Below are 22,794 nucleotides of genomic sequence, written 5' to 3' on the forward strand. Positions count from 1 at the left end.
TGGGGATGGGTGTGTTTTGTGTTTGTGTTTACTTGGTGGGGGGGGGGATTGGTGTGTTAGCAGGAGATAGTATGACGGCGGAGGACCGGGCTAGGACAAGCCTAATTAATGTTTCAGATGGTCTGTGGCACTGGGCTGCTGTGAGGAGGCTTTCAGTGAGTTGCTCTGCTTCCCAAGCTGCTCAATAATGGATAGAGAGTCCGGGGCGGGCTCGGCCAGCTAGCCCACTGCTACTAGTCTAGACAGTCTTCTAAAGGCCACACTGTGTTAACTAAGCTAATTATCCAAAGCTAGTGGGTGAAAAATGCTAAGATGACTAAGATATAAATGCTTAAAATACTGAACACTAACCCGGCTGATGACCTCAGTTGACCACTTATAATCTTTCTTCTGACATCGTGAAGTGAGATTCACAGTGTTTCTTATCACAAGGTCATTACATAAACTGCCATCTTAATAGCCACTCATTACCTACATGTTGGCACAGACAGCCAACACCTGATTCAGTCCAACACCCCCCGCCCCAGTTCTCTTCTCTTCTTCCTCTGCTCATTCACTTCACTCCCCAGGGTGGAGAAGGCGGAGGGGGCAGATTAAGGGTTTGGAACCCAGGCCAGGGAGGGACAGGGGGACTGCTCCCAACCACAGCTGACATCTGCTAGTTAGCCACTTTACCTTTTTTTGACTAGGCCAAGGCCGCTGCGCACTGAGTATACATAGGCCTGGAGCCAGAGCGTGTTGTGACAACAGAGTCGTTCTAAAAAGTTCAGCATCGACCTACATCTTTGTAGAAAGGCACCACAGACAACATAGCTTCAGCTGAGGACTGCGAGGAAGTGGGGTGTTTGAAGCTTGGACGAGATAAAACATTTCGGTAGAAAGTCTCAGATGGCTTTTCTTGTGAGTGTGCCTCCACGGCTGAGTGTTTGGGGGAGGGCTGTTGTTTGCCATATGCCTCAGCAGATGACTCCACCTTCACACTGAGAGGCCAGACTGGACACAGACCCATGCACGTGGACTCAAACCCCACCCCCCCCCAAACCCCACACACACAACTACAAGGAGTGACATGCATACACAGACGCACACACTCATTGTGTACAGCTTCAAGTAATTAAGGTCCAAATAAACAAACATAGATTTAGTGGGTTTGAATGAAGTGTGCACTCGGCTGGGTCCGTTGGGGGAGTGATGCGTGGAGGAAGAGGCCTCTCGCAGGCTTGAGTCATAACAGGGTGACACTAAACGACGGGGTCAGGAGGAGAAGAGAGGACGCTCCACTACAAAAGACTATGTGTCCCATTAAAGAATGAGACAATGCATATCTACATTGCCCGAAAATCAACCCCCATGATTGTTCACTCCAGTTTATTAAATTTTAGTACATTATTTATACTTCTGAGGGAAATTTAAGAAAAGTGCATCTGGAAAAACAGAGGAGCTTAGATAAAAGAGGTGAAGAGGAGAAGAGCGCAGAGTCCTCTTGAGTTAGACATGTAACTCACACATCAGAAAACACCTTCTAAACCGTTAAACACTGCAAAAAAAGTGAGTACATCCTTTGTCACTGATCAGATTTAGTTGTATTCTGAGTGGAGGCCGACAGGCGCGCTGTTTTCATGTGTCAAACTTCGTCTTACCTGGATGAGATGTGAAGGTACAGTAACTACAGCAACTGACAGCGATGACCTCAGCAGAGCACGCAGCCCGTAGAGAAAGGCGGCGAGGGAGTGGCGGTGTGTAGGGTTGTCATGACAACTCAGGTCATCACCCCAAAGAGCCGAGCCAAGAGAGTGAAGCCCAATGCGCAGGATGTTACGTGACTTTGACTATAAGAAAGAGCAGACAAAGAGACGGGGGTTGGGGACATAAACAAATCTATAAAGAGCCATGAACGTGTGTGTTATTTTCCTAAAGCACAAACACAGTACATACATGATGCAGTTATACAGTTTAATCTAACTGAAGTTCGCAGAGTACATGTGAAGATTAATGGATAACTGCTTCTGAAGTTTTTCAGAAAGGTGCTGCTGTCCTGGGTAGTATTCTCAAAGTCTGGGGGGAGAGCGAATGGACAGTCTGCTCACCAGCACAGACGATCGGAACACAGTGCCCAAACGTGACTGGACACAACTGCCCAATCACAGAGGCCATCTGACACACTCACAATGGACCTGTCAGACAGGCTTCCAATATGGCTGCCACCCAGAAACCCCAGCACATTCTTGGCACCACTGCGATGCTCTGCAGCCAAGGGGGCCTGGGTAAGGGTGGAGCGCCGTCCCCTTGAAACCCCCCCACCCCGCCACGAGAGATCAACGGTAACCCACTCTCATGAAGACTGAGAAAAAGTGGCAAAACAGTGGTGGGATATATATCACTGTAAGTGAGAGAATGGAGGAGCCTGTCCAAACTGTGAGAGGTTTTTAACCTTTCGCACAATTGCCTTTTATTTGGGTTTTCTTCAGGATGGCTCCTGATTACTGAGGTGAGAGCCAAGAGTGATTAACAAAGCTTGGCCTAAAAATCTGCTCAGCTTTTCCTTTTTTTTTTCTTCTCCAGCCTCTCCTCTCCTTTATTCCTCCCCCTCCATTATCTCGACCCTCCCAAAATCTCCTCCGCCCCGCTCCCCGTTGCTTCCTCTTCCAACAGTATGACCTAAGCTACGTTTGGATCTGGATCAGAATCGCAGGCATCTAAGAAAAATAAACCCCATTGTTTCTGGGAGTTTTTCACAGTTGGCTCATAGTTTCCCAGGGGAGAGAGCTCACTTCGGACTCCACGTTCGTCTTCCTCTACATCACTGCTGCACTTCTATGCCTTACTATACTTAAACATCTTCGCTCTGTGTGTGTGCTCCTTTTTCATTATTAGATTTACCCCGTCTTTGTTTCACAGGCTACACAGGTTTTTGGGGGCGCCGAATTAGAAATCTGTTTCTATGTGTGCAGCCCAGCAGGGGGGGGCTGTGGCAACATGACTGTTGCTGTGGCAACATCAAGAGGAGAAGCCAAACTTAACGCCTATAGTTTAGCCTATAGAAAAATTGGGGAACTGTGCCAGTAGCGTCCAGCCAAGGACCAGAGGCCAGCCATATAGACTACAGCCAGCCTGGGACCACAACCTAATCACCAGCCATGTCTCTGTGGAGACTCACCGTCCTGCTGCCACTCCTGTCTCACTCATCTCAAAACAAATATGCTCAGGGACACTAATCCTTGTTCTAATCTGTTATTTACATAACACAGTTAATATGAAATTTGCATCTTGTTAAAAATTCATGACGGCAGATTAACAAATAAATGCGCACTGATTATCACCCATACTGGGCATTCTTCTGCCAGTGCCTACGTCGCTCTGTGCCGGTCTGCATTCCTGGACTGTGCCAACAGCATGTCAGGCGGCCACACTGCTTTAATGATGTCAGCAGTTAATCTGGTTTGTGAGTGACAGCGCTCGGGGAGGGAAGGGGGGGCGGGGGGGGGGGGGTGGTTGTAGAGGTAAATCCTGTGTGTGAGTGACAGGGGGAGAGGTGGCTCCAGGTGACGAGCAGAGGGGTTACCAAATGTAGGTGAATAGAGCGCAGCCACCCACACCCCACACACCCACCCGATCACATATATGTGCAGGCCTATCACAGTGTTAACAGAAGAACACTTGGCCCTGTGAAAAAAGATAAATGGAAATGACAACTGAGACAGACAGGGCCATCAAAGTTTCTGGCATACTGTAGAGAACCGATGATGACGGTTATTAAAAAGATACATGTCAAATTTAAGACACACACACACAGGTGAGGCCGACCTGAGCAGAACAAAGAGGTAAACAGACTTGAGGGAAGCTGTGGTTGGAATGTGACAGAAGAGCGTGGGATACCAGATGCAACTTTGGTATCTCTTGTTTGAAGATGCTCCTCTAATGCACATGGCACATTATACGAAATGCTTAATAATTTGACGGGTCATTAGTAAGCTAGACATTTTCAGATTGGTACACATAAGTGTCAGGGAGTCACAGACTTCACCTTTGAGGATATTCAGAGAATGCAGAAAATGCATTCTGTCTGTGTTGAATCACTGCTCATGGAATGCACACTTAACTTCAGAAATGTCTGTGCAAAAACCACAAACAAATTCACCAACTGCTCTGATGCATACTATTAGTTACTATTGAGTGCCATATTTGAATATTTTTAACATCCCAATTGACCTCACTTGGATAAATTGGCGTCCAGGTAATACAACTTAATATAAATGAATGAATGATTGTTGTTGTTGTTACCTCCGCCGAAGAGGTGATGTTTTTGTCTTTGTTGTTTGTTATTTAGAAAGATTACTCAAAAACTACTGGACAGATTACCACAGAAGTAGGTGGAAGGATGTGTTATTGGTCAAGGAAAACCCATTAAATGTTGGTGTGGGTCCGGATCAGGGTATAGAGAAACTTCTTTCACTTTCTTTAACATCTCAGAAGATTGCACATTGAATGATATATTTGTTAAAATTTTTAAAGACAAAATACATACATCTTAATGGAAAGAGAATGTGTTTGTTGTTCTTGGTGGAGGTGTGCGCTTTACTCGAGCTCTACTAAGATTTTATTGGTTTCCTTAAAATGTTTAACAGTAATTAGAGATAGATTACAACATTTCATATGAATGAATTCAGGCAAAAGGAAAATCATCAAGAGGAAAATCAGTCGTGATTCTTACCATGGGGGCTGCCACATCAAAGCCCTCCCTGTGTATGACCTCCTGAATTGATCTCAGCAACGCAGTGTAGGACTCAAGCATGGGACTGGAGAGAGAACAGGACAGAGGAACGAGTGGACACCGTGGAGGAGACAAAAGAAAGAGAACACAAAAATAGGGTTACTGACGGGGTGTAAAACGTAAATGAAACCATTTTGATAAAACTGGGCCAAGTCCATCAGCGCAGCGGCTTAATCTTCCATGACTGCAGCGTGGTCCTCCTGACTGTGCTTTTCTGGAGCCACTGAAGCAGACAGATGATCCATATCAAGAGATCCAATTAATTTATTTGGTTGATTAAATTACAACATGACTGGTTCTCCGTCAGCTCCCCGAGGATCTGATTGTGCCGAGACAGACCAACAGACAGACAGACAAACCGATGAGATGCACAAACATACCCACAACAAATGATAAGTAAATGGCTGGGGGTGGGGGGTTAATAGGCTGATATCTAAAATTAACAGGGAACAGCATTTTGGTGTTTAATCAGGGGTAAGATGTGCACCACTGACAAGGGACATATAGCATCATCCGCGCAACCATAAGCAACAGCGAAGGGATTGATGGCTGCTGAGCCCACCATGTACCTGTTGGATGGCCAATAGGGATGTTAACCCCATCTTTTTACACAGGACTCATCGCTTAGGAACGCCCCACCAATGACCACTCTGTAGTGAGTCACAGTGGGCTGCTGTGTCAGTTGTCAATTCGACCTGCGGGCAACAGAAGCTGATACACATAGATTGGTCACACACCAATAGCCCTGCATAAAGACCAGCAATACACACTCGTGTTGATTACACTTGCACCAAGTATATCCATGTACTCCATTTCAGTTATTCAGCCCAACAATGGTGCCTTCTGACCCTGCTGGGCCTAATGATAGAGCTGGTTTGGTGAAAGAGGGGAGCCTACCCTCCTTGGCCCCTCTGCCCATGCCCCTGCTCTGAGGTAGGGGGCTGGGATGGTTTGACGTGCAGTTGAGCGGGAGGTTGCCTCTGGTTGGCAGCCATTGTGTAGGACAGCATTGTGTCTTTGGCTGCCCCCACTGAGCACCCCTCATTCAGGTACCAAAAAGGTCTAGGTGCTTAACTACAGGGGCTAGTGCGTCACCTAATTAGGATCATATGCGGGGAAGCTTCTTTATCTGAGTGTTCCTCTTTCAGCGAGGGGAGAAAGGAGGAGCGGAGGGCATGCTTGGTCTTAAACAACAGGATCTGTATCACCTAGAGAGCAATTTGTGCCAATTATGCCTTCAAGTGAAACGGAGCAATTTAACAGCTAGGGTATCAACATGGGGCTGTGGACACGTGCAAGGGGGAGTAACATGCTTAGGAGTATGCATGGTACAAGTGTGTATAATGTGCATAGTGTGTGTGTATGTGTGTGAGTGCGTGCGAGTGTGTGTCAGAGTTATGGGGCGGGGCTGGGGGCACAATGGTGCAGTGCAGGTGTAGATTCCTGCTGTCAAAATGTCTATGAGATCTATAACCCATTCAGACACGAGACAACAGTAACACCGTGACACTCTCACTCAGGAGACTGCCACAAAATATTGCTGCCATCACGCGAGAAGATGTTAAATTATTTTATTAGCTGCCTTTCAATTAGCATAAGTTGCAAACTTCATTGTCCACATTTGCAAAAGTGTATATTTTAAACCGAATCTTCTAATGTGTTTGCATGGGCGCTCCATTAAACAGTCTTTGTTTGCCGAAGTAAAGGAAGAGGGATTCTATAAAGCCTCCTGCATCCTCTGCGCTCCAGATTGCTGTATTTGCTCAGCGTGTGCGTGAGTGTGCCTTCTCGTGCCCTTGCGTCTTCAGCGGTACTCTCTGAGTAAAGAGCCTACATGACCTCTGAACCCTAAGTACACTCAACGCAGGAGAAATCAAACAGACGCTGAGCAAACAAGGGCCTTATTTAAATAGACACACACAACCTTGAATTGTAAATGACTCGAGGCCAACTATTCAAAATAGAATGTAGACCAGGATGGCTTTAATTGATTTGTATCATTTCAATAGGTTAAAACAATAAATGATTTTGTATCTCAAAAATTATGTGTAAAAAGTGCTAGTTTGTTGTTGTCCCAAGTGTATATGTTGAAACAACGCATCCTTTAAGCTTTCATGTGGAATTGAAAACAGTACTAAAAAAAGGAAAATTGAGTGAATGAAAAGATCTGGTAATTTCCATATACGACATTTGCATGTTTTGAGGAAACTCATTAACTATTGATACACAATCTAAATATAATTTTCGTATTTTTTTGCAGCTACAGGTGACAAATGCACAGATAATTAAAAATCAAACAATAAATTGTTAAATTAGCGGACAAATGTAGAAAACAATAGTTCAATTATTTAAGTAATTTTAAAGCAAAAAAAGACCCACATAGACTGGTTTCCAGCTTTTGCAATATGCGTATTTGTTTTTTCAAAACACAATAAATATATTCAACAAGGATAAAGTAACCTGGGCTCTTTGTTCTCATGTGCTGGGCAATATTAAAAAATGTAAGATTTTATGGACATAGCAATTAAAGAGGAAAAGTTAAAAAATAAAATAAATGATGGGAATATCTATAAGTTGCATTACTACTGTTTATTAAAGTCTTATAAATGTGAATCTCAGACAAGGGGCTCAGAATAACCTATTTCACACAGGAAAAAAAACAACTACCCATCAATTTTTATTTTTTCCAGTGTTTTGATCGGCAGTCAATCCTTCTTTAAGTGACTCTGCGATAATCACAGGTATTTATCGCCTTCAGCTCCAATCGGCACTGTGATGACACCGGGGTGGACGTGAGAATATTCAACCCTTTTAGGCACAATGCTATGATGCACTTTTAAGTTCTGAGTCTTGGGAGAAAAGTAACCACTGTGAATATGGGCCTGTTCAGACCTGCTACTAACATCCATCTCTGTTGACCCGATCACAAGTGGACAGTTCTAAGTGAGTGTGAACGCACTCAGGACGTGTGTGTGAACTGACAAACCTAGAGCTGTCCACTACAGTCACTGGCCTACGTGATGCTTTCTGCTATTTACTAACCCCATCTTCCCCTGTATTCATGATGTTGAATGTGACACACACAAAAAAGAGGGAAAAAAGGATATTTGTGTGCTGACAATGTTAAAAAGTCATTTGCTTTTTAGCAGGTTAATTTATGTTGGATAAATAATGTGCACATACGTTCTAATTGTGGTGTTAAAAAGGCTAAAAGATACTGGGGAGAGCTCAGTCATGAGTTCCTTCTCTCTCTCTAATGCAAATGCTGGTTGCAGAGCTTCCATAGCATGTGCTCTTTGGAGTATGTTGTCTGTCTGCATTGTTAGTTTAGCTGTTTATTCTGTGAACAATGCCATGTTTGCTTACCTGTGTCCTGCAGATGGTGTCTTATTTGTGTAACTGTTTTGTGAACGATGTCGTGTTTGTGCGCCTGTGTTCTGCGGATGGTGTCTCATTGGTTTCCGTGCGTTCCGTGGATGATGTCTTGTCGTCTTACCTGTGTGTGCCTGAAGACTGGGAGGGATGTTCTGGAAGGTAGAAGCGGTGGCACTTGGCTGCCTGGCGAATTTCTGGCTCCATCGTCTTGGAGACGTCATAGTAGTGGCCGAACCGGGACGAAGACGCCAGGGCACACTGGGGATGTAAACAAGTCACACTCCTGGTAAAAAATCTGTGCACTAAAGCCCTTCAATTAAAAAGCATTTAAAGTTAAATCTGATACTACAGGCAGCTTTTTCTCTTCTCTCAAAAAAAAAATGGTGTCCATTTAACTAATTTCAGACAACAATAAGGTAATTCATGGGAAAAAATAATCTTATTTGTGTTTCTAACAAGTTAAATGAGGGTGCTCCATAACACTATGGTAATGCAATTGCATTGTTTATGGGTCAGTCCTCAACATTCCTACAGCAGAGAAGTTAAATAACCACTATGACCACGCTCTTAATCATTTCTTCACATAAATGTCCACTTCTGGCTGTGAAAGCAAACGTGTCAGGGACGCAGGGGAAGGCGGATGTTTTCCTGCAGCTGAAAGAGAGAGTTTTAGCTCTTCTCTCTCAGTAAAACCAGGGATTCCATTGTTAGAGGGGCCCTTAATCTACTCCTAATCTGGATTAGGGCCCCCGGTGTGTCCCTCTCCTGGCGGGACGAGGGGGTCAGCAGGGCAGGGGGGTCAGGGGCTCATCTTCTCTTTGTGAGCCCGGCAACCCGCTTAGCGTTCCTTCCCCGCCCTGACGGCCTCACCTTTGATCTGATGTCTTCATCGGGAGAGCGACACAGTGTGCTGTGCCAGGAGAGGTGTGTGTAAGGGGAAAGTAAGCGTTGACTCTGGGGGTGAATTTGAGATGCAAATCCTCTGGTGGGGCTTACTAGTGGTTTGTAAAGACGATTTTACAGGGGAAGGGGGAGAGGTGAGGAAAGGACACAGATATAAAGAAGTTTCCAGGGAAAGAGAAAGAGGGAGAGGATCCCCAGGGACACACTGTGTGCTGTTAATCCACATAGCGATATGGATTATAGACCGAAGTGGGGAGGGGGGGACTGTAGAGAAGTAGAAGGGGAGGGTCACCTCTCCTCAAAGCGGAAGAAAGAGTGTAGGGATGCCGACCCTAGCAGGGGGAAAGGCAGGGATTTGGGGAGAGACAGAGGAGCAGGTCTGGGTCATAGGGTTGAGCGAGCAGACATGTCAATGCACAGACTGCAAAGTACTCTTGTTTCCCAGGCTAAGCAGGGGTGCAGGCGTGTGTGTATGTGTGTATATGAGAGTTGGGGGACCAGTGAAAAGCCTACCTATTGCCAGCTAAGTGTGAGTAATCTGGTACAGCTCTGAAAGGAGAGGCTAAGGCCTTATTCACTCCACAAAGGAGTTTAGAAGCTGATGGATTTAGTGGTGGAGACAATTGCCAAACCACTAAGACCAGAGAGCCAGCGTTATTATTTTCTCATACCATCATTAGCAGAGAAATTTGTTTGAATTTCGGTAAAAGTAGCATGATCTCAATGCCACCTGTATCCTATAAAATGCTGTTATTATAATTAACAGACAACAGAAACAGCCACTCGATCCCCTCATCACCTGAACTTTTGGCAGATTCTGGTAACGCCAAGCGATCTTCATGGCATCCAAACTGTCCTGAGGTTCACAAGACAGCCTGGGCTGCTCTGCCGGTTTGTGGATAGCGACATCATCCAAGATGGGAGCCGGGAGTTCCTGTTGAAAAACGTACAGTAAACAAATTCAATTAAAACACACTGATTGTAAATGGTAATTTTTTCTTCTTGTGTAATTTGACCATGCTAGTGATCACAAGGTTGCAAGATAGTAGAGCTAAATTCAGGACATAGAAGTGAATTTTTTTTCATCAACTGTCTTAAAAGAAATCGAACAAAGTTAAAGGAAAATCTTTTAATGCCTGATTTGATTTAATTTAGTTAATTTATTTTTGTTCAAAAGTTACCTTTTATATACTGGTTGAGTCTTGTTTTGTTATGTGTTATTCTATTCTCATATATTTTGTAAATGACTTTGTAACCTTGATTGGATAAATGCTACAGAAATAAAGATTTTTCATTGTAATTAAAAAACATAACAATAAATTGACCATGGATGAAATTAACTGGGTTTCTCATGGTGTTTTTACAGTAGGCACAGAGAGTAACGACAGGAAAACTATTGTTGTGACATTAGCACAGAGGGATAAATGAGCCTTGAAGCCATCTATTATTGTATCACAATTAATAATATCCCAACTAAAAAGTGAAAATTAAACTGAACTACGTCAGTTAGTCCCTTTTAAGTGTGGAAGTCTAATTTATTTTAAAACTCTTTCATCGTGTAACCAGTACCAATACTTTACATGTGGGCAACACAAAAGCAAGAAAACAATCTTTCTTCAGAAAGGGGGTGGGGTTGGGTGGGAAGTCTGATTGACAAGCTGACTCGAGGAAATGTGGGTTTTAAGTAACCGAGGTGTTGCAGTGCATGTGATCATGCTTTCCAATTTCCTGCTTTAACCTGATTCTTCCTGTAGCGAGCTGGTTTCTTAAGTGTGCATGTTATTGTAATGCATTAAATCCAACCATAGCATCTGAAGATTAGCATACCGTGAATGTAGCTGTGAAAACACTAAATGATGTGATATATCCCCATTGGGAGTCCCTGTCTCTTAATAAGCCTTTGATATGTAAAGAGAGGGTGAGGCTGTGACCCCTCCCACTATCAATCAGGGGGAGAGGGGCCCTCCTCCTGTATGCTGGGCCACAGTCAGACTCTTGGGTTACAGCTCCCATCACAGTGATGCACCGGGAAACATTTCAACAATGCGACGACCATACCACCCTCGACCTTTGAGATACCCTCACTGACCCTGATACATCTTGAGGAAGACTGTGTGTCTAAAATATCTGCTGCATCATTGTCCGATCAGTGGGACCCAGGCTGGATACTATATTAAACACATCTAAACACTTATTACTACATTTAAAAGAAGATTATTGCTTCATCTTCTGATAACTAAAGAGTGATCTTAAAGTAAAAAAATGAATCTCTCTCTGACACTACAGCAGGACATATGTAGGGATGATGCTGAAGTGAAGACATCGAGGCAGTCTCAATGTCTTTGCAGATGATTTTTTGAGACTTGTTGCTTCGACACAAATCACACTTTGCATTAAAAAAAGTTTACAGATCACACGACACCTCCTCTCATACCTGTAAGATGTCATCGGGGTTATCCTGAGCTGCCGCCACAAAAAGTTCATGTCGACACACCACTCCCTCTGCCAGGAAGTATTTTAAGATCATACGGGAGTAGCTATCATATCGGTCCTCTTCTGCAAAAGAGAGAAAAGGACAACAATCAGTATTTGAGTGCGAAGGGAAAATTCAAGCAAACATAGATCTGAAACTGTCACTCAATGCAGAACCATAACACTGTCAGCAAGGCCTAAGGAAGGGCTTTAATGATAAAAGTAGGTGCAACGTCCACCAGATGAGAAAACACATCAACCTCAGGTCTAACATTAGGCCTCGTCTCATTCAGATGCCACAGATCCTGTAGGTCACAACCACATCACAGCTGCTGACTGCAAATTGGAGTAAGGACCACACTCGGGCTACCTTTTCCAGGGGAACAGATGAAGAGGCAATCGACATGGCAAGGTAACAAAGTTGTTTCTGTGTGATCTGACAATCAACATTGACACGACACCTTCAGCTTTCTTGATAGGGTCTTAACAGAAGTCCTGTCCACCTTTGCCTGTCATGTTTTCAGCCAGTGTCAGAGGTGAGAGGTAGGCGACTGTCTTAAGTATTCACCTGTGCACCCCCCCTGCTGAGTGCTACCCGGCTGTCAGGACAACCGACAGGAGGAGGCAGAAGCAAGATATGATGGTGCCTGTCCTCAAAACGCCTCCTGACATCTGGTTCACTCAAATCGCTGCTTTTTGTGTGAATTCCAATGGCATCCTTTCATATGTTTCTAGTGTCCATCACATCAGGTGTGTTTACTATCAGCAAAGTAGGTTAAAGAAAGACTTTCAACACAAGTAACATCTACAGGGATGACTCGTACTGTCCCAAAGCAGCCACCCAGCTCTTACACACTAAATCATGCATCATCACCATGACCCCCCCCCACCATTCCCGAACACATAACTCTTCCCAGCAAGCTACTCCTGCTTCCTGTCACAATCACCATTTTGTAAAGATTTCATAGGCCTCTTCACACAATGACGATCAGTGGGCACAGGGACAATGGCAGCAGTGACAGTTTAAGGTAATGGGCATACAGCTGACAGCTTGGGAATGACATCCTGACGTGTCATCCTCGAACATCCGGAGAATTCCCCCTGTGCCCTCCCACGTTCCCCATCTATGTCCTCACCTACGGACTCTAGGATGGCCCAGGAAATTCCATGGCTCTTCAATTTGTTGTCGGTGGGGCTCCCTGTTCTCTTATTGATGGGTTTCTAGGTCAGCAGGCCTTTGTGGCTTTCAGCAGGCCCCACAAAGACTCCCAGATGGGCCCTCTCAAGATGGGGCCTATTGTGGTCGTGTTTCTATGGGAGCCTTACAAATGGAACCTCCAGGAGTCATTAGGCTGTTGAGGCGGGGGGTAAGGGGAGGCGGGTGGGAGGTGTTGCGGGGTATAGGCGCAACAGGGGGTGGGGGACGGTCATATCTTTGAGGTAGATCAGTCAGTCTGGACAGTCACGGGACAACTTTTTTTCCCCCCTTCTTTTTCTTCATCATGTTTATTATTGTGAATAAGGCTTGTGAAAAAGGAGGGGGTGGGGGTGGGGGGGCTCGGTTTTAGTTTGCCTTCAAACAGAGAAGTGGGAGACTCCTGAATCATATCTGCTGAAGCTGCAGGGGGAGGAGACAGAATATCTAGGTCAGAGTGTTTTTTCTCCTCTTCTTCTTTGGTCTATGATGCACTATTATTTCCACAGAGCCGCTCAGTGGCCGTACAGCAGGTAAACAAACAATCACGTCAAGAAACCCTTCAAATAAACATTAATACAAAAGGTGGTCTTATTGGGTTAATTGCCTATTGGCAGCATCTGTCAACCCCCTGATACTGTATCTGCTCATCATATCTCATAAGCCTTTAACTAGTGTGACAGCTGTCCCTCTTTATCAAGCAGTTTGTCGATTTCAGGCTGATGGTGTTATTATTATTACTTTTTCTGACCAACGCACCTGTCACTCTGTTAGGTGTCTAATATCGCCTCTCGAATGTGGAAAATACATTTATTTACCTAAATTATCCTTACCTCTGTTCTTCATGAAGAGTGTCTCTGTTTTTAAAAACAACATCTTTATTCTTCTCTGTGATTCACTTATATGGATTCAACAGTCTTATGTTTTCATGTTGCATTATGGGAAGTTAAGTGAACTAAATATACCCTAATTAGGGATGAAATCGTTACTGGTTTCAATGTATACTGTGTTCAAATTCCTGATGATTAGTTGTGCAATCTTTAATTACTGTGGTGCTCTGGCCATATCATCCATCCAGTCAACAACTTGCGTGTGTTTAACAAACGCTGATATTTATACTGACTCTCAGACTTTTGGGATCCACGTCTACATTTAACATAATGAGTTGTCAACTTTTTGCTCCTCCGCTCATCTTGTTTTGTGTTATTATATGTTATCAAGATCTGAAACTGTATTCACTTACATATGGTTATGTTTTTACTGCACATACTTTGTTCGTTAACATTTTGAAATACTAATTTGATTTACTTATTTTGTTATTTGAGTCTTTGATTAAACCTGCATTACGGGAAGTTTTCACTGAAAAACTAAAAACTTCTTTAGAAAGCTAAAGCCTTTATTATTCAAAGGTTATGTTGCACATTTGAAATGGTGTTGGTGTTATATTATTTTTATTATTGATCATTAATATATTGTTAGTAATAAACTCTGTGAAATTACTTCAATAGTTCTATCAGCAGTCCTCGAACAACAAGGAATATCACTGTGTCCTTTGTGGTGTTCAATGCAAAAAAATGTTATATGCACACTGTTTGTTGTCATGTATCTCTTGCTGTTATACCTGACCTGAAACATCTTTTTATATTCCAACTATAGCTTTTCAGATTAACATTTAGTTTGTCAGGGAAATAATAATGGGATCTATTTTTAATACACGTTTTTTTATCATCTTATATCACCTCATGATGTTTTTGAGACGCATCTCAAAGATGTAAAATATTAAAATCTAAAGCAAATTTTGTGGTACCTATTATGTATCTGGGTCTCACATGTATAACATGTTTATCATATGAGACCAAGTGGAAGATACTATAGCTCAGTTATGGAATCAGTTGCTTGATTTAGAAATCTGGTTAACAAGACATTGCACATTGTTCTGTAATTTAGGGTCAACGTTTGTTTAGAGAATCTGACAATAGATGCACTAAATCCAAGATAAAAATTTTTTTTACAACAATAATAATATGGTACAGAGAACTATGATGCATATAATGTTTTACCTTTGACTGTGAAAACTGGATGACACGACAATTTGTGTAATTTGTTTTTTTACTCTTATTGTGAACTGCACAATGCTCTGTTTCGTAAGATGACAGATTGATTTTGTCATTTTGGTTGATGTGCGAACATTGAGTTTGATATTTACTTATGAAACATAAATTAGCCAGATATCTGAAGAAAGCCTGCAAGAAGAGAAAAAAGGCTCTTTATTGTTTCATTTTCTGATTTCTTTTGATTTTTGTTCCTTTTCGGTGTGCGTGTGTTTTCTTGTTCTCCCTTTTTCGCCTTGTACTAATACCAGAGGAAGATGTATGTGTTTGTAAATTATGCGTGTCTTGTAATTCCAAGAAGGGATGGGCCAAATACATGAGCCTGACACAGAAATAAACTAGAACGGCACTCAGTAGACTTCATACCTCTGCCAAGGCCCAAGAGTCCCCTTATGAAACCCCATTTTAATTCACAAGATCCAGATTTCTATTTGGATCCGAAGGAAATGGCAAAAAATTTGAAATTGTAGTCCCCTAAACATATCTATCATTTTTCATCAAGATTTATGAATTATCTCTGAAATTGTCAAATAAAATAAATAAACAACCTTTTAATCATTCAAAATGTAAAAGAAAGTAAAAAAAAAAATCCTGGATCCACCCCCAAATTTAAGGCACTCTTCCTTGGGTCATGCCCCACCCCCCTTCACAATTTCATGGAAATCAGTTGAGTAGTTTTTGTGTAATCCTGCAAAAAATCATAAATATATGTATGGGAAAGAAAAAAGCATTCTCTTAAACGACCTAATGGAAAGAAAGCGTACATGGTGAACATAGTAAGAGCTGCGGAGCTTTTGTCCTACAAAAACACAGCAGATGAGAGATCTTCAGACAGAAGCCATACTGGACTGATCCCCCTGTGGTTGACAAATCGGGATGGACAGCTCAAGACACTTCAAAGCAGACAACGACCAGTCTGATAATTTTATGTCTGTGTCTCACAAACAGGCCATCACGGCTAAAGGGGCAGACTGTAGGAGACTACTGCCTGAAACAAACACAAACAAACACACACTCCAAACACCCCCCCCCCCCCCCCACCCACCCACCCAGCCAGCCAGCCACATAACAAAACAGACACAGACAGCACACTGTGTGCGCACACACATCACTATTTCAGAGACAAACACAAGAGAGCACACACACGCATTTCACCTTTACTGTGTCTCTCATTACCAGATGAAACCAACCGTACATTGATTCACAAAATGGAAGGGAAGAACGCATTAGTGTGTAATCACTGACTCCTGCATCGATTGGGGGGATGAATTAAAGGGCAAAGCAATATCATCAGTTGGTATAGGCCTCGGCTACACACAAATTACAGCTTCAAGGGGAAACAAGATACCTTAACCTTACTGTCTACCAGTGCATATAGCCTCGCCTATGATGAATGATAATAATAATAATAACACTACAGTGGGAGACATTTATGTCTCTAGAAAACACACTTGCTTTGAATGTGATTCAGAAAGTTCAAAAACACATCCGCAGATGAGCATATTAATTAAGGATCACAGAGGAAGTGTGAACACCTGGGATTCTAACTAGCGACCTCCGGGGCATTACTTTATCTTCCATAGCAAACCACAAAAAGCCAGAGCACAGATAGATGGTGTTATTAGGCTCACCAAAGTGATACTGAATTTGATTTTGAGAATACATTTCATTTTTTGGCTTTACGGGAATATATGAATTGTTGGCTAGAGTTAAAGCCACAGTGATAGCTTTGTGCAGTGTCATTTAAAATTAATGTAACTTTTTACTGAGAGAGTCGCAATCAGTTCAGAAATAGCTGAAGGCTATAGGACTTCATTAGGGAGCAGCAATATGCCCCTTCCTGGATTAAAGTATCCAATATTACATACCAAGTGTCTTTGAGCAAACCGATTCACTGTCAACTACCAAACAAACACCTGCTGTAACAGCTGTTCATCAACTTCAATCTCTAGCTCCAGTTAGAGGAAATACAAATGTGTAGATGCAGATGGCTCCAAATAGAACATGGCTTTAAGCAGTAGAATGGATACACGTTTAACTTACTCATGAAGTGTAAAGACATCGAGGTGAACTGTAGCTCAGGAAGACTGAACTGTGTATGTTGTCACAGTGTTCAACACATGTTGGGTTGAGTACTCATGTAATAATGTAGAGAAGCTTATGATGACTATAATGCGTCAAAGGTCTCTAGTCTGTGTTATTGATACAGTTCACAACTAGCCCTGTTTTGAGAAAAGAAAACAAATTTTTGATCATGCTTTGTCTGAAGTTCGTGTTGACAGAAAAACTGTCACTCAAATCACGAATCTGTGATTTACTTATTGTAACAAATCCCACATTCCATGAACTCACTCCTCACGTGAAGGGGTAATTAAAATATTTAACATCTAAAGTCATCAAAATAGTAAATCAGTGGTGTCTAATAACAGGGACCTTCTCTCAATAGCTGATACATGATTAGTTGAGACTGATTCCTCTCAAATTATCTTCTTCTTTTTCTGTTTTAGGAAGAAATGCATCATATGAAATAATGAAACCACTTCATGGGGCCCGTAAATAGAACAATATCTGAAATGAAAAGTCAGACACTCACCTATGAGGAGAACTGTTCCGACTGCTAAACCACCACCTGTTTGCGGATTGAGGAAGAAGAAGAAGAAGATTGGTTATTTATATAACATCAGTAACAAGTTACAGAGTCAGTCTTTCTCTGCACTGGTGTGAATTGCCATAAAAATAGGATTTCCATTAAGCCACGAGTGTGTTACAGTGAGCACTTTAGCAAAACTATGAAACCACAGCATCTAAATGGAAAACAGCAATCATACATTTTTGTCTGTACATCTGTGCTTTTCTTAATGTGATCAAATATATATATATATCACTTTTTCACATTGGTTGTGGTAAAAGTTCCATTAATTCAGTTAAAAAAATAATAAAGACCACTGGTTGATAGTTGTGTTCTCTTTATCAATTTCACTCATTACTTGTATTTAATGAGTATCAGGAACCACAGTGGATCCGGTGTGTTCAGGCCGAGACAAACCTTTGCTTGTTTAAATCACAATTGAGAGATGAAACATAAAACAAGACTGACGAATACTACTATTATTACACATTTAAAGTGTAGTCATCTGACCCTTACGGCCTAAATGTCTTCTTATTAAAGAAAAGTTAAATCAGGAATGTGTCATCGCTTCCAGATATCGGAGCATATCCAAAGATTTTTAATTTCAGTTACACAAGACAAAAAAAAAAGACAGTAAAACAAAACTCAACCCACACAACTATCCAGTAGTTCATAAAATGAAGGGATGCCATATTTTACCACCTGAGCTAACAAGTGCTTGCTTGTATCTCTTTATAACCTGTGCTCACCACTTAGCAAACATGTCAACTTGTGTTTAACAACTTTAACTTCAGATTTTATGTACTGGATATCATTTTAAAACATCTGGAAGTGAGTTGGGAGACAAGTGCCTTTTTTCAATTCGCATGAATATCAAGATATGGCAGGCGAATCTGATGCTTTTTTACTGTTTTGTTCCTGAAGGTGTCTTAAAATCAGGGAGTGGAGTTATAAGGTGACACGAATCTTTTTTTGTAAAATGAAAAATCCCTGAAGACACAACTACAGACATAACTATAACCAACTCCTCACAATGCAAATCAAAACGAGTCTCTTCTGTAGTGTGAGTGTCTGTGACGCTAACAGTTACTCCCCCCTGGTCAGTACAGTTTGATCTGTCCTGACAGGGACCAAACCCCCCCTCCTGGTGGAATGACAGCTCTGCCCTGAGAGAAATGAATCACACCGCCCGCGTGTCACTGCTGTCAGTGTGTTTATCTGAAGTTGCATGAGAAACCCACAGTTAGCCGTGTAGCTAGCAGCAGCACTGACCGAGCAGAAAGTCCAGGGAGGTGACACCGGTGGAGACTAAGAGCTGTCCGTTCAGAACCGACGGTCTGGTGCCGGGAATGGAGATCAACTTGCTCCTGGTCTTCTTCTGGAAACTCGTCGTGTTGAACGGGGAGCGTTGAGCCCCGGGTTTACACGCACTGTCCACCGGCGCAGCCATTCTGCTCGTAGCGTGGCGACGCTTAGCAATGTTTTGGAGAGCGTCGTCCAATCAGCGGAGAGTTTGCTGGGGCTCGGCCAATGGGAGTAGCGGTTGCTACGGAGCCGCTCGCTGCAGCTGTCAACGAGGAAGTCCACTGAGCAGTGAAGTGCATGGTCAAAGGAAGCTTTTATTTACAGGTGAGTAGAAACTCCGCTCTCACACGTTAGCTTCTGTTAGCTGCGGTGTTTTATACCAACACCGTGAAGGGTTGTGTGCTCTGCATCAACCACAAGATATGAACTGATCAAATAAAACCGTGACAGTTGGTTTCTACTGCTGCCTGCGACCTTGTCAGTTTCTTGCATGACTTATGTTGGACAGAACTAGCTCCTAGGCCCATGCCATTGTACAACAAGCTGCAGACAAGATAACATTATATTCAAGTCAGGTCTCTAAGGAGATTGTAGCTGTTGCATATGAATGGTTAAATAGACTGAATCTCTTAATTCACATCCTGAGGTTATGTCCTATATAGGTTATGTCCTATATATAGGACATAACCTATAAAACTGCAGTCCATGACCTGTTTATCAAATAGGTCATGGACTGCAGTTTTACAAATTCATCATAAAACAGGGCAGCTTCATATTTCTCTATACACTTTATATCACTACAAATGATATATGTGTATTTGTTGTCATATACATTGTTGTCATGTTAAGCTGAGGGTGAATGTCATTGTGGATCCATGTGCGTCGCTTCACCATTCACATCAATTTCAGAGGGAGGGTCGAGCAGGTGTAAGTGAGGGAAGCTCAGAGTATGACACATTAACAGCAGTAAACCACTGCAGCTCAATGAAAACTGTTGGAAGAGTTTCACTCCCACTTTGAAATGATCATAGAATAATAAGCACGACTCTTGAACACCAGCACAGTCGGCCTGCTTGTACTCTACCTGCTCTGCACCAAGTCACCTCAGTGTAACCTGATGATGAATTGCTGGCCTCTTTTGACCTTATAACCTTTAAGACTGTTTTCCCCTAAAACACAGTAATAAACTGGAGCATTTGATATCCTTTGGGGATTTTCTTGGAATGGTTAAAAGAGCGGGAGAGGCGGTGGTCTAGTGGCAGAAACTTGGACTATGGGCAGAGAAGGTCTCTGGTTCGTCTCTGGTTCGACTCCACGGAGAGACAACAAAAAAGACGAACCTGGATTTGTCTGTCCAAAAATCCAAGAGGATTCTCCCTACCCTGTCTAGGTGAGAGGCGGTGGTCTAGTGGCAGAAACTTGGACTATGGGCAGAGAAGGTCTCTGGTTCGTCTCTGGTTCCACTCCACGGAGAGACAACAAAAGACGAACCTGGATTGATCTGTCCAAAAATCCAAGAGTCTCCCTACCCTGTCTAGTGCCCCTGAGCAAGGCACCTGTCTCCCCCAACATCTGCTCCCCGAGCGCCGTACATGGTCGCTCACTGCTCTTTGTGTCCTGCACCAGATGGGTCAAAAGCAGAGATTAAATTTCCCTGCCTGCATGAGTGTGCCTTTGCATGTCTGTGCATGTGTGTGGGACTATTAAATGCATCCTAATCTTAATCTTTATCTTAATCATCGAGAGAAAAAAATTGTTATGTAGTTGAGATATTATACATTATTTGATTTTGACACAAAACTAATTTATTGTACATTTTACCATCATGAAAAAAGAGTTGAATTCAAGTACAGTAATGTAATTTTAAGTCATTTTTGATATAACCTTAATTCATCATGGTCCAGAATATACTCTTGTATCTATAATATATCATTAATATTATTTAAGATATTAAATTGGCACTAAAATACATTATGAGTATATTTTGCTTCAAAGAAACTAGTTTTGTTTCAGTATGAAATAATATTAGCATATTGTAAAGTGTCCAACCTTAACATGAACTAAAATACTCATAGGGTTGAGCACTGAAATGTGAAATGTAATGCATCACTGTGCTCAGCAGCTAGGGGACCTTTTTCATCTTTTACATATCACACAGGCAAAGCGCAGATGCAAACACAGTACAATAGAATATGGTAGTAGTTATACAACAAATACAGTAATTCATGATGGATGGATTTGTCAAGTGGCTTTCCTTATAGGGTTCTTCTGTTGTGCATGTTGGCTCACACTACAAAGGGACAATTTAATGTCACATCAATATGTACCTGGGTTTTTCCTACTATGACAAGTGGATATACTGTATCTGCTATGAAAAATGTAATCTTTCACATATTTGAGAACTCTTTATGTTTTGTCTGATCCTGCAAACCACAAACCAGAAGTCCTGCATGTCCACTTTGAATACTGCTTGACGGATGAGTGATAATTGTAATCCTTGAGACAGCTATAAAAAGCTTTGTGTGGCGGGGAGAGGCTAGAGGCAGCACAAGATCACAGGATAGTCTAAGGCTCCAGAGGAGGCAATCGCCCAACTGCTCACTTTACAAATGCTCTTAGCAGAGGCAGTCCTGCTGTTTTGACAGCACTGTTGAGATTTATATGTGCTGACAGGAGACCAAGGGAATATGTCATGACTGACAACACTGGGCATTGTGGAAAGCCTATACGGTACAATAAGATGCGCGGTCTGACCTGCATCTCAGAAGGAGGGGTGGCTGCTCCAGCATGGCAACGTGCAGGATGCAGGAGCACACTGCTGTGGAAACTTTTCACCACATCCTCCGCACAATGCCAGTCACCTTGTTTCCTAGCTCCCCTCAACAATACAGCGTGTGGAAGTGTAAACACAGCCGCCTAATTGTACAGAAATAACACAGTTTTCTTCATTTCCAATGTGTCATCTGTTCGTGTGTGTTTATTTTCTGCAGTGTTTTTGTCACTTCTTTCAGCCCCTGTATCTGATGGAGCTATATAATGGCAGCAGTCATAACATGTCAGATCTTTCCTGCTCAGACTGTTATGGTTTCTTCAGTCCAACGCTGCCATCAGTGAAGAACTGCGAGCAGCAGTGGAGATTTGGGTCTGAGGGAGGCAAGATTATCATCAGCGTGCACCGTGCTTGTTTTGTTAGTGTTGAAAGGAAAGCAATATTCTAAGGGTGTAAGTACAATAAGCAGAGGATGGGTTTTTGTACACAGCTAATTTTGACTGTACGAATATGAGTTTTTCCATTTATTCATCTCGCATTGTTTGAGGGACGTTATTTTTGTTCGCTGAGATTTTTTTGCTGATGAGATACAGAACACTTTTTTTCAGCTTGACCTATCGGAGAGAAGAAAATAGACTAAGAAAAACGTACTCATCAAGAACTTAAGGAAATCTCATTCGTAAAAATCATAGTTTTATGTTCCTGTTGAGGTGTAGTGTGCATGAGGCTTCATAATGAGCTGCCCAGAGCTAAAAACAAATAGCTTTGTGAATCTGATACAACACCAGATAAGATCTCTCCATTCTTTCAGCACCAGGCCGGCAGCCGGTGGTCAATACAATAAGACTTAGTGGCTGATTTCTTTTTTCCATTCAGTGTAATTGGCTGGGGACTCTGTCAACCCACACTTCCTTTCACCTCGTAGCAGTTGTATTCATATCACTTGGCTATTATTTGCACTGGCTGACCCATTGATTGTAGGTCTAAACCCTCAGCTCCTCAAATAGTAACCCCGCTCAGCTGTTTCACGGCTGTGTTGCCGTTAGCGACAATGAAAAGAGCAATATGGAGATCAGTCGCTTCAAATAAGCCTCTGATAGAAGGCAGACCTAGACGAGATGGGGGCTAGACGCAGCACTCTGTGACTGAGACTCTTACATCTGTCACTCTCCATCCAGCCAGGTGTCTGTGTCGAAATCAGCAGGATTATCTCTGATTGGACTGATAGTTGAAGCAGACCCCCCCCGGTTGCCAAACCTCCTC

At 42.6% G+C, this 22,794-nt stretch overlaps 2 protein-coding genes across 3 annotated transcripts in view; one reads left to right on the top strand and one right to left on the bottom strand.

Moving 5' to 3' along the window:
* elp4 (elongator acetyltransferase complex subunit 4) overlaps nt 1–18,906 on the bottom strand; it is a 52,832-nt gene extending 33,926 nt beyond the window's left edge. The window contains exons 1-7 of the mRNA XM_062386883.1: nt 18,729–18,906; nt 17,421–17,456; nt 11,484–11,605; nt 9,849–9,983; nt 8,268–8,404; nt 4,712–4,796; nt 1,641–1,829 (exon numbers count right to left, since the gene is read on the bottom strand). Coding sequence (XP_062242867.1) covers nt 1,641–1,829; nt 4,712–4,796; nt 8,268–8,404; nt 9,849–9,983; nt 11,484–11,605; nt 17,421–17,456; nt 18,729–18,906 — 882 coding nt within the window. The remainder of the gene's footprint in view (nt 1–1,640; nt 1,830–4,711; nt 4,797–8,267; nt 8,405–9,848; nt 9,984–11,483; nt 11,606–17,420; nt 17,457–18,728) is intronic.
* An 18-nt stretch (nt 18,907–18,924) lies between these two features.
* The window catches only part of immp1l (inner mitochondrial membrane peptidase subunit 1), a 56,496-nt gene continuing 52,626 nt past the window's right edge, over nt 18,925–22,794 (top strand). For both annotated transcript variants that reach the window (XM_062386885.1, XM_062386884.1), the window contains exon 1: nt 18,925–19,085. In XM_062386885.1, the coding sequence (XP_062242869.1) occupies nt 19,059–19,085 (27 nt within the window). In that variant the 5' untranslated portion in view covers nt 18,925–19,058. The remainder of the gene's footprint in view (nt 19,086–22,794) is intronic.

This window comes from Platichthys flesus, chromosome 1 (genome assembly GCF_949316205.1).
Source record: "Platichthys flesus chromosome 1, fPlaFle2.1, whole genome shotgun sequence".
NCBI classification, from domain to species: domain Eukaryota; kingdom Metazoa; phylum Chordata; class Actinopteri; order Pleuronectiformes; family Pleuronectidae; genus Platichthys; species Platichthys flesus.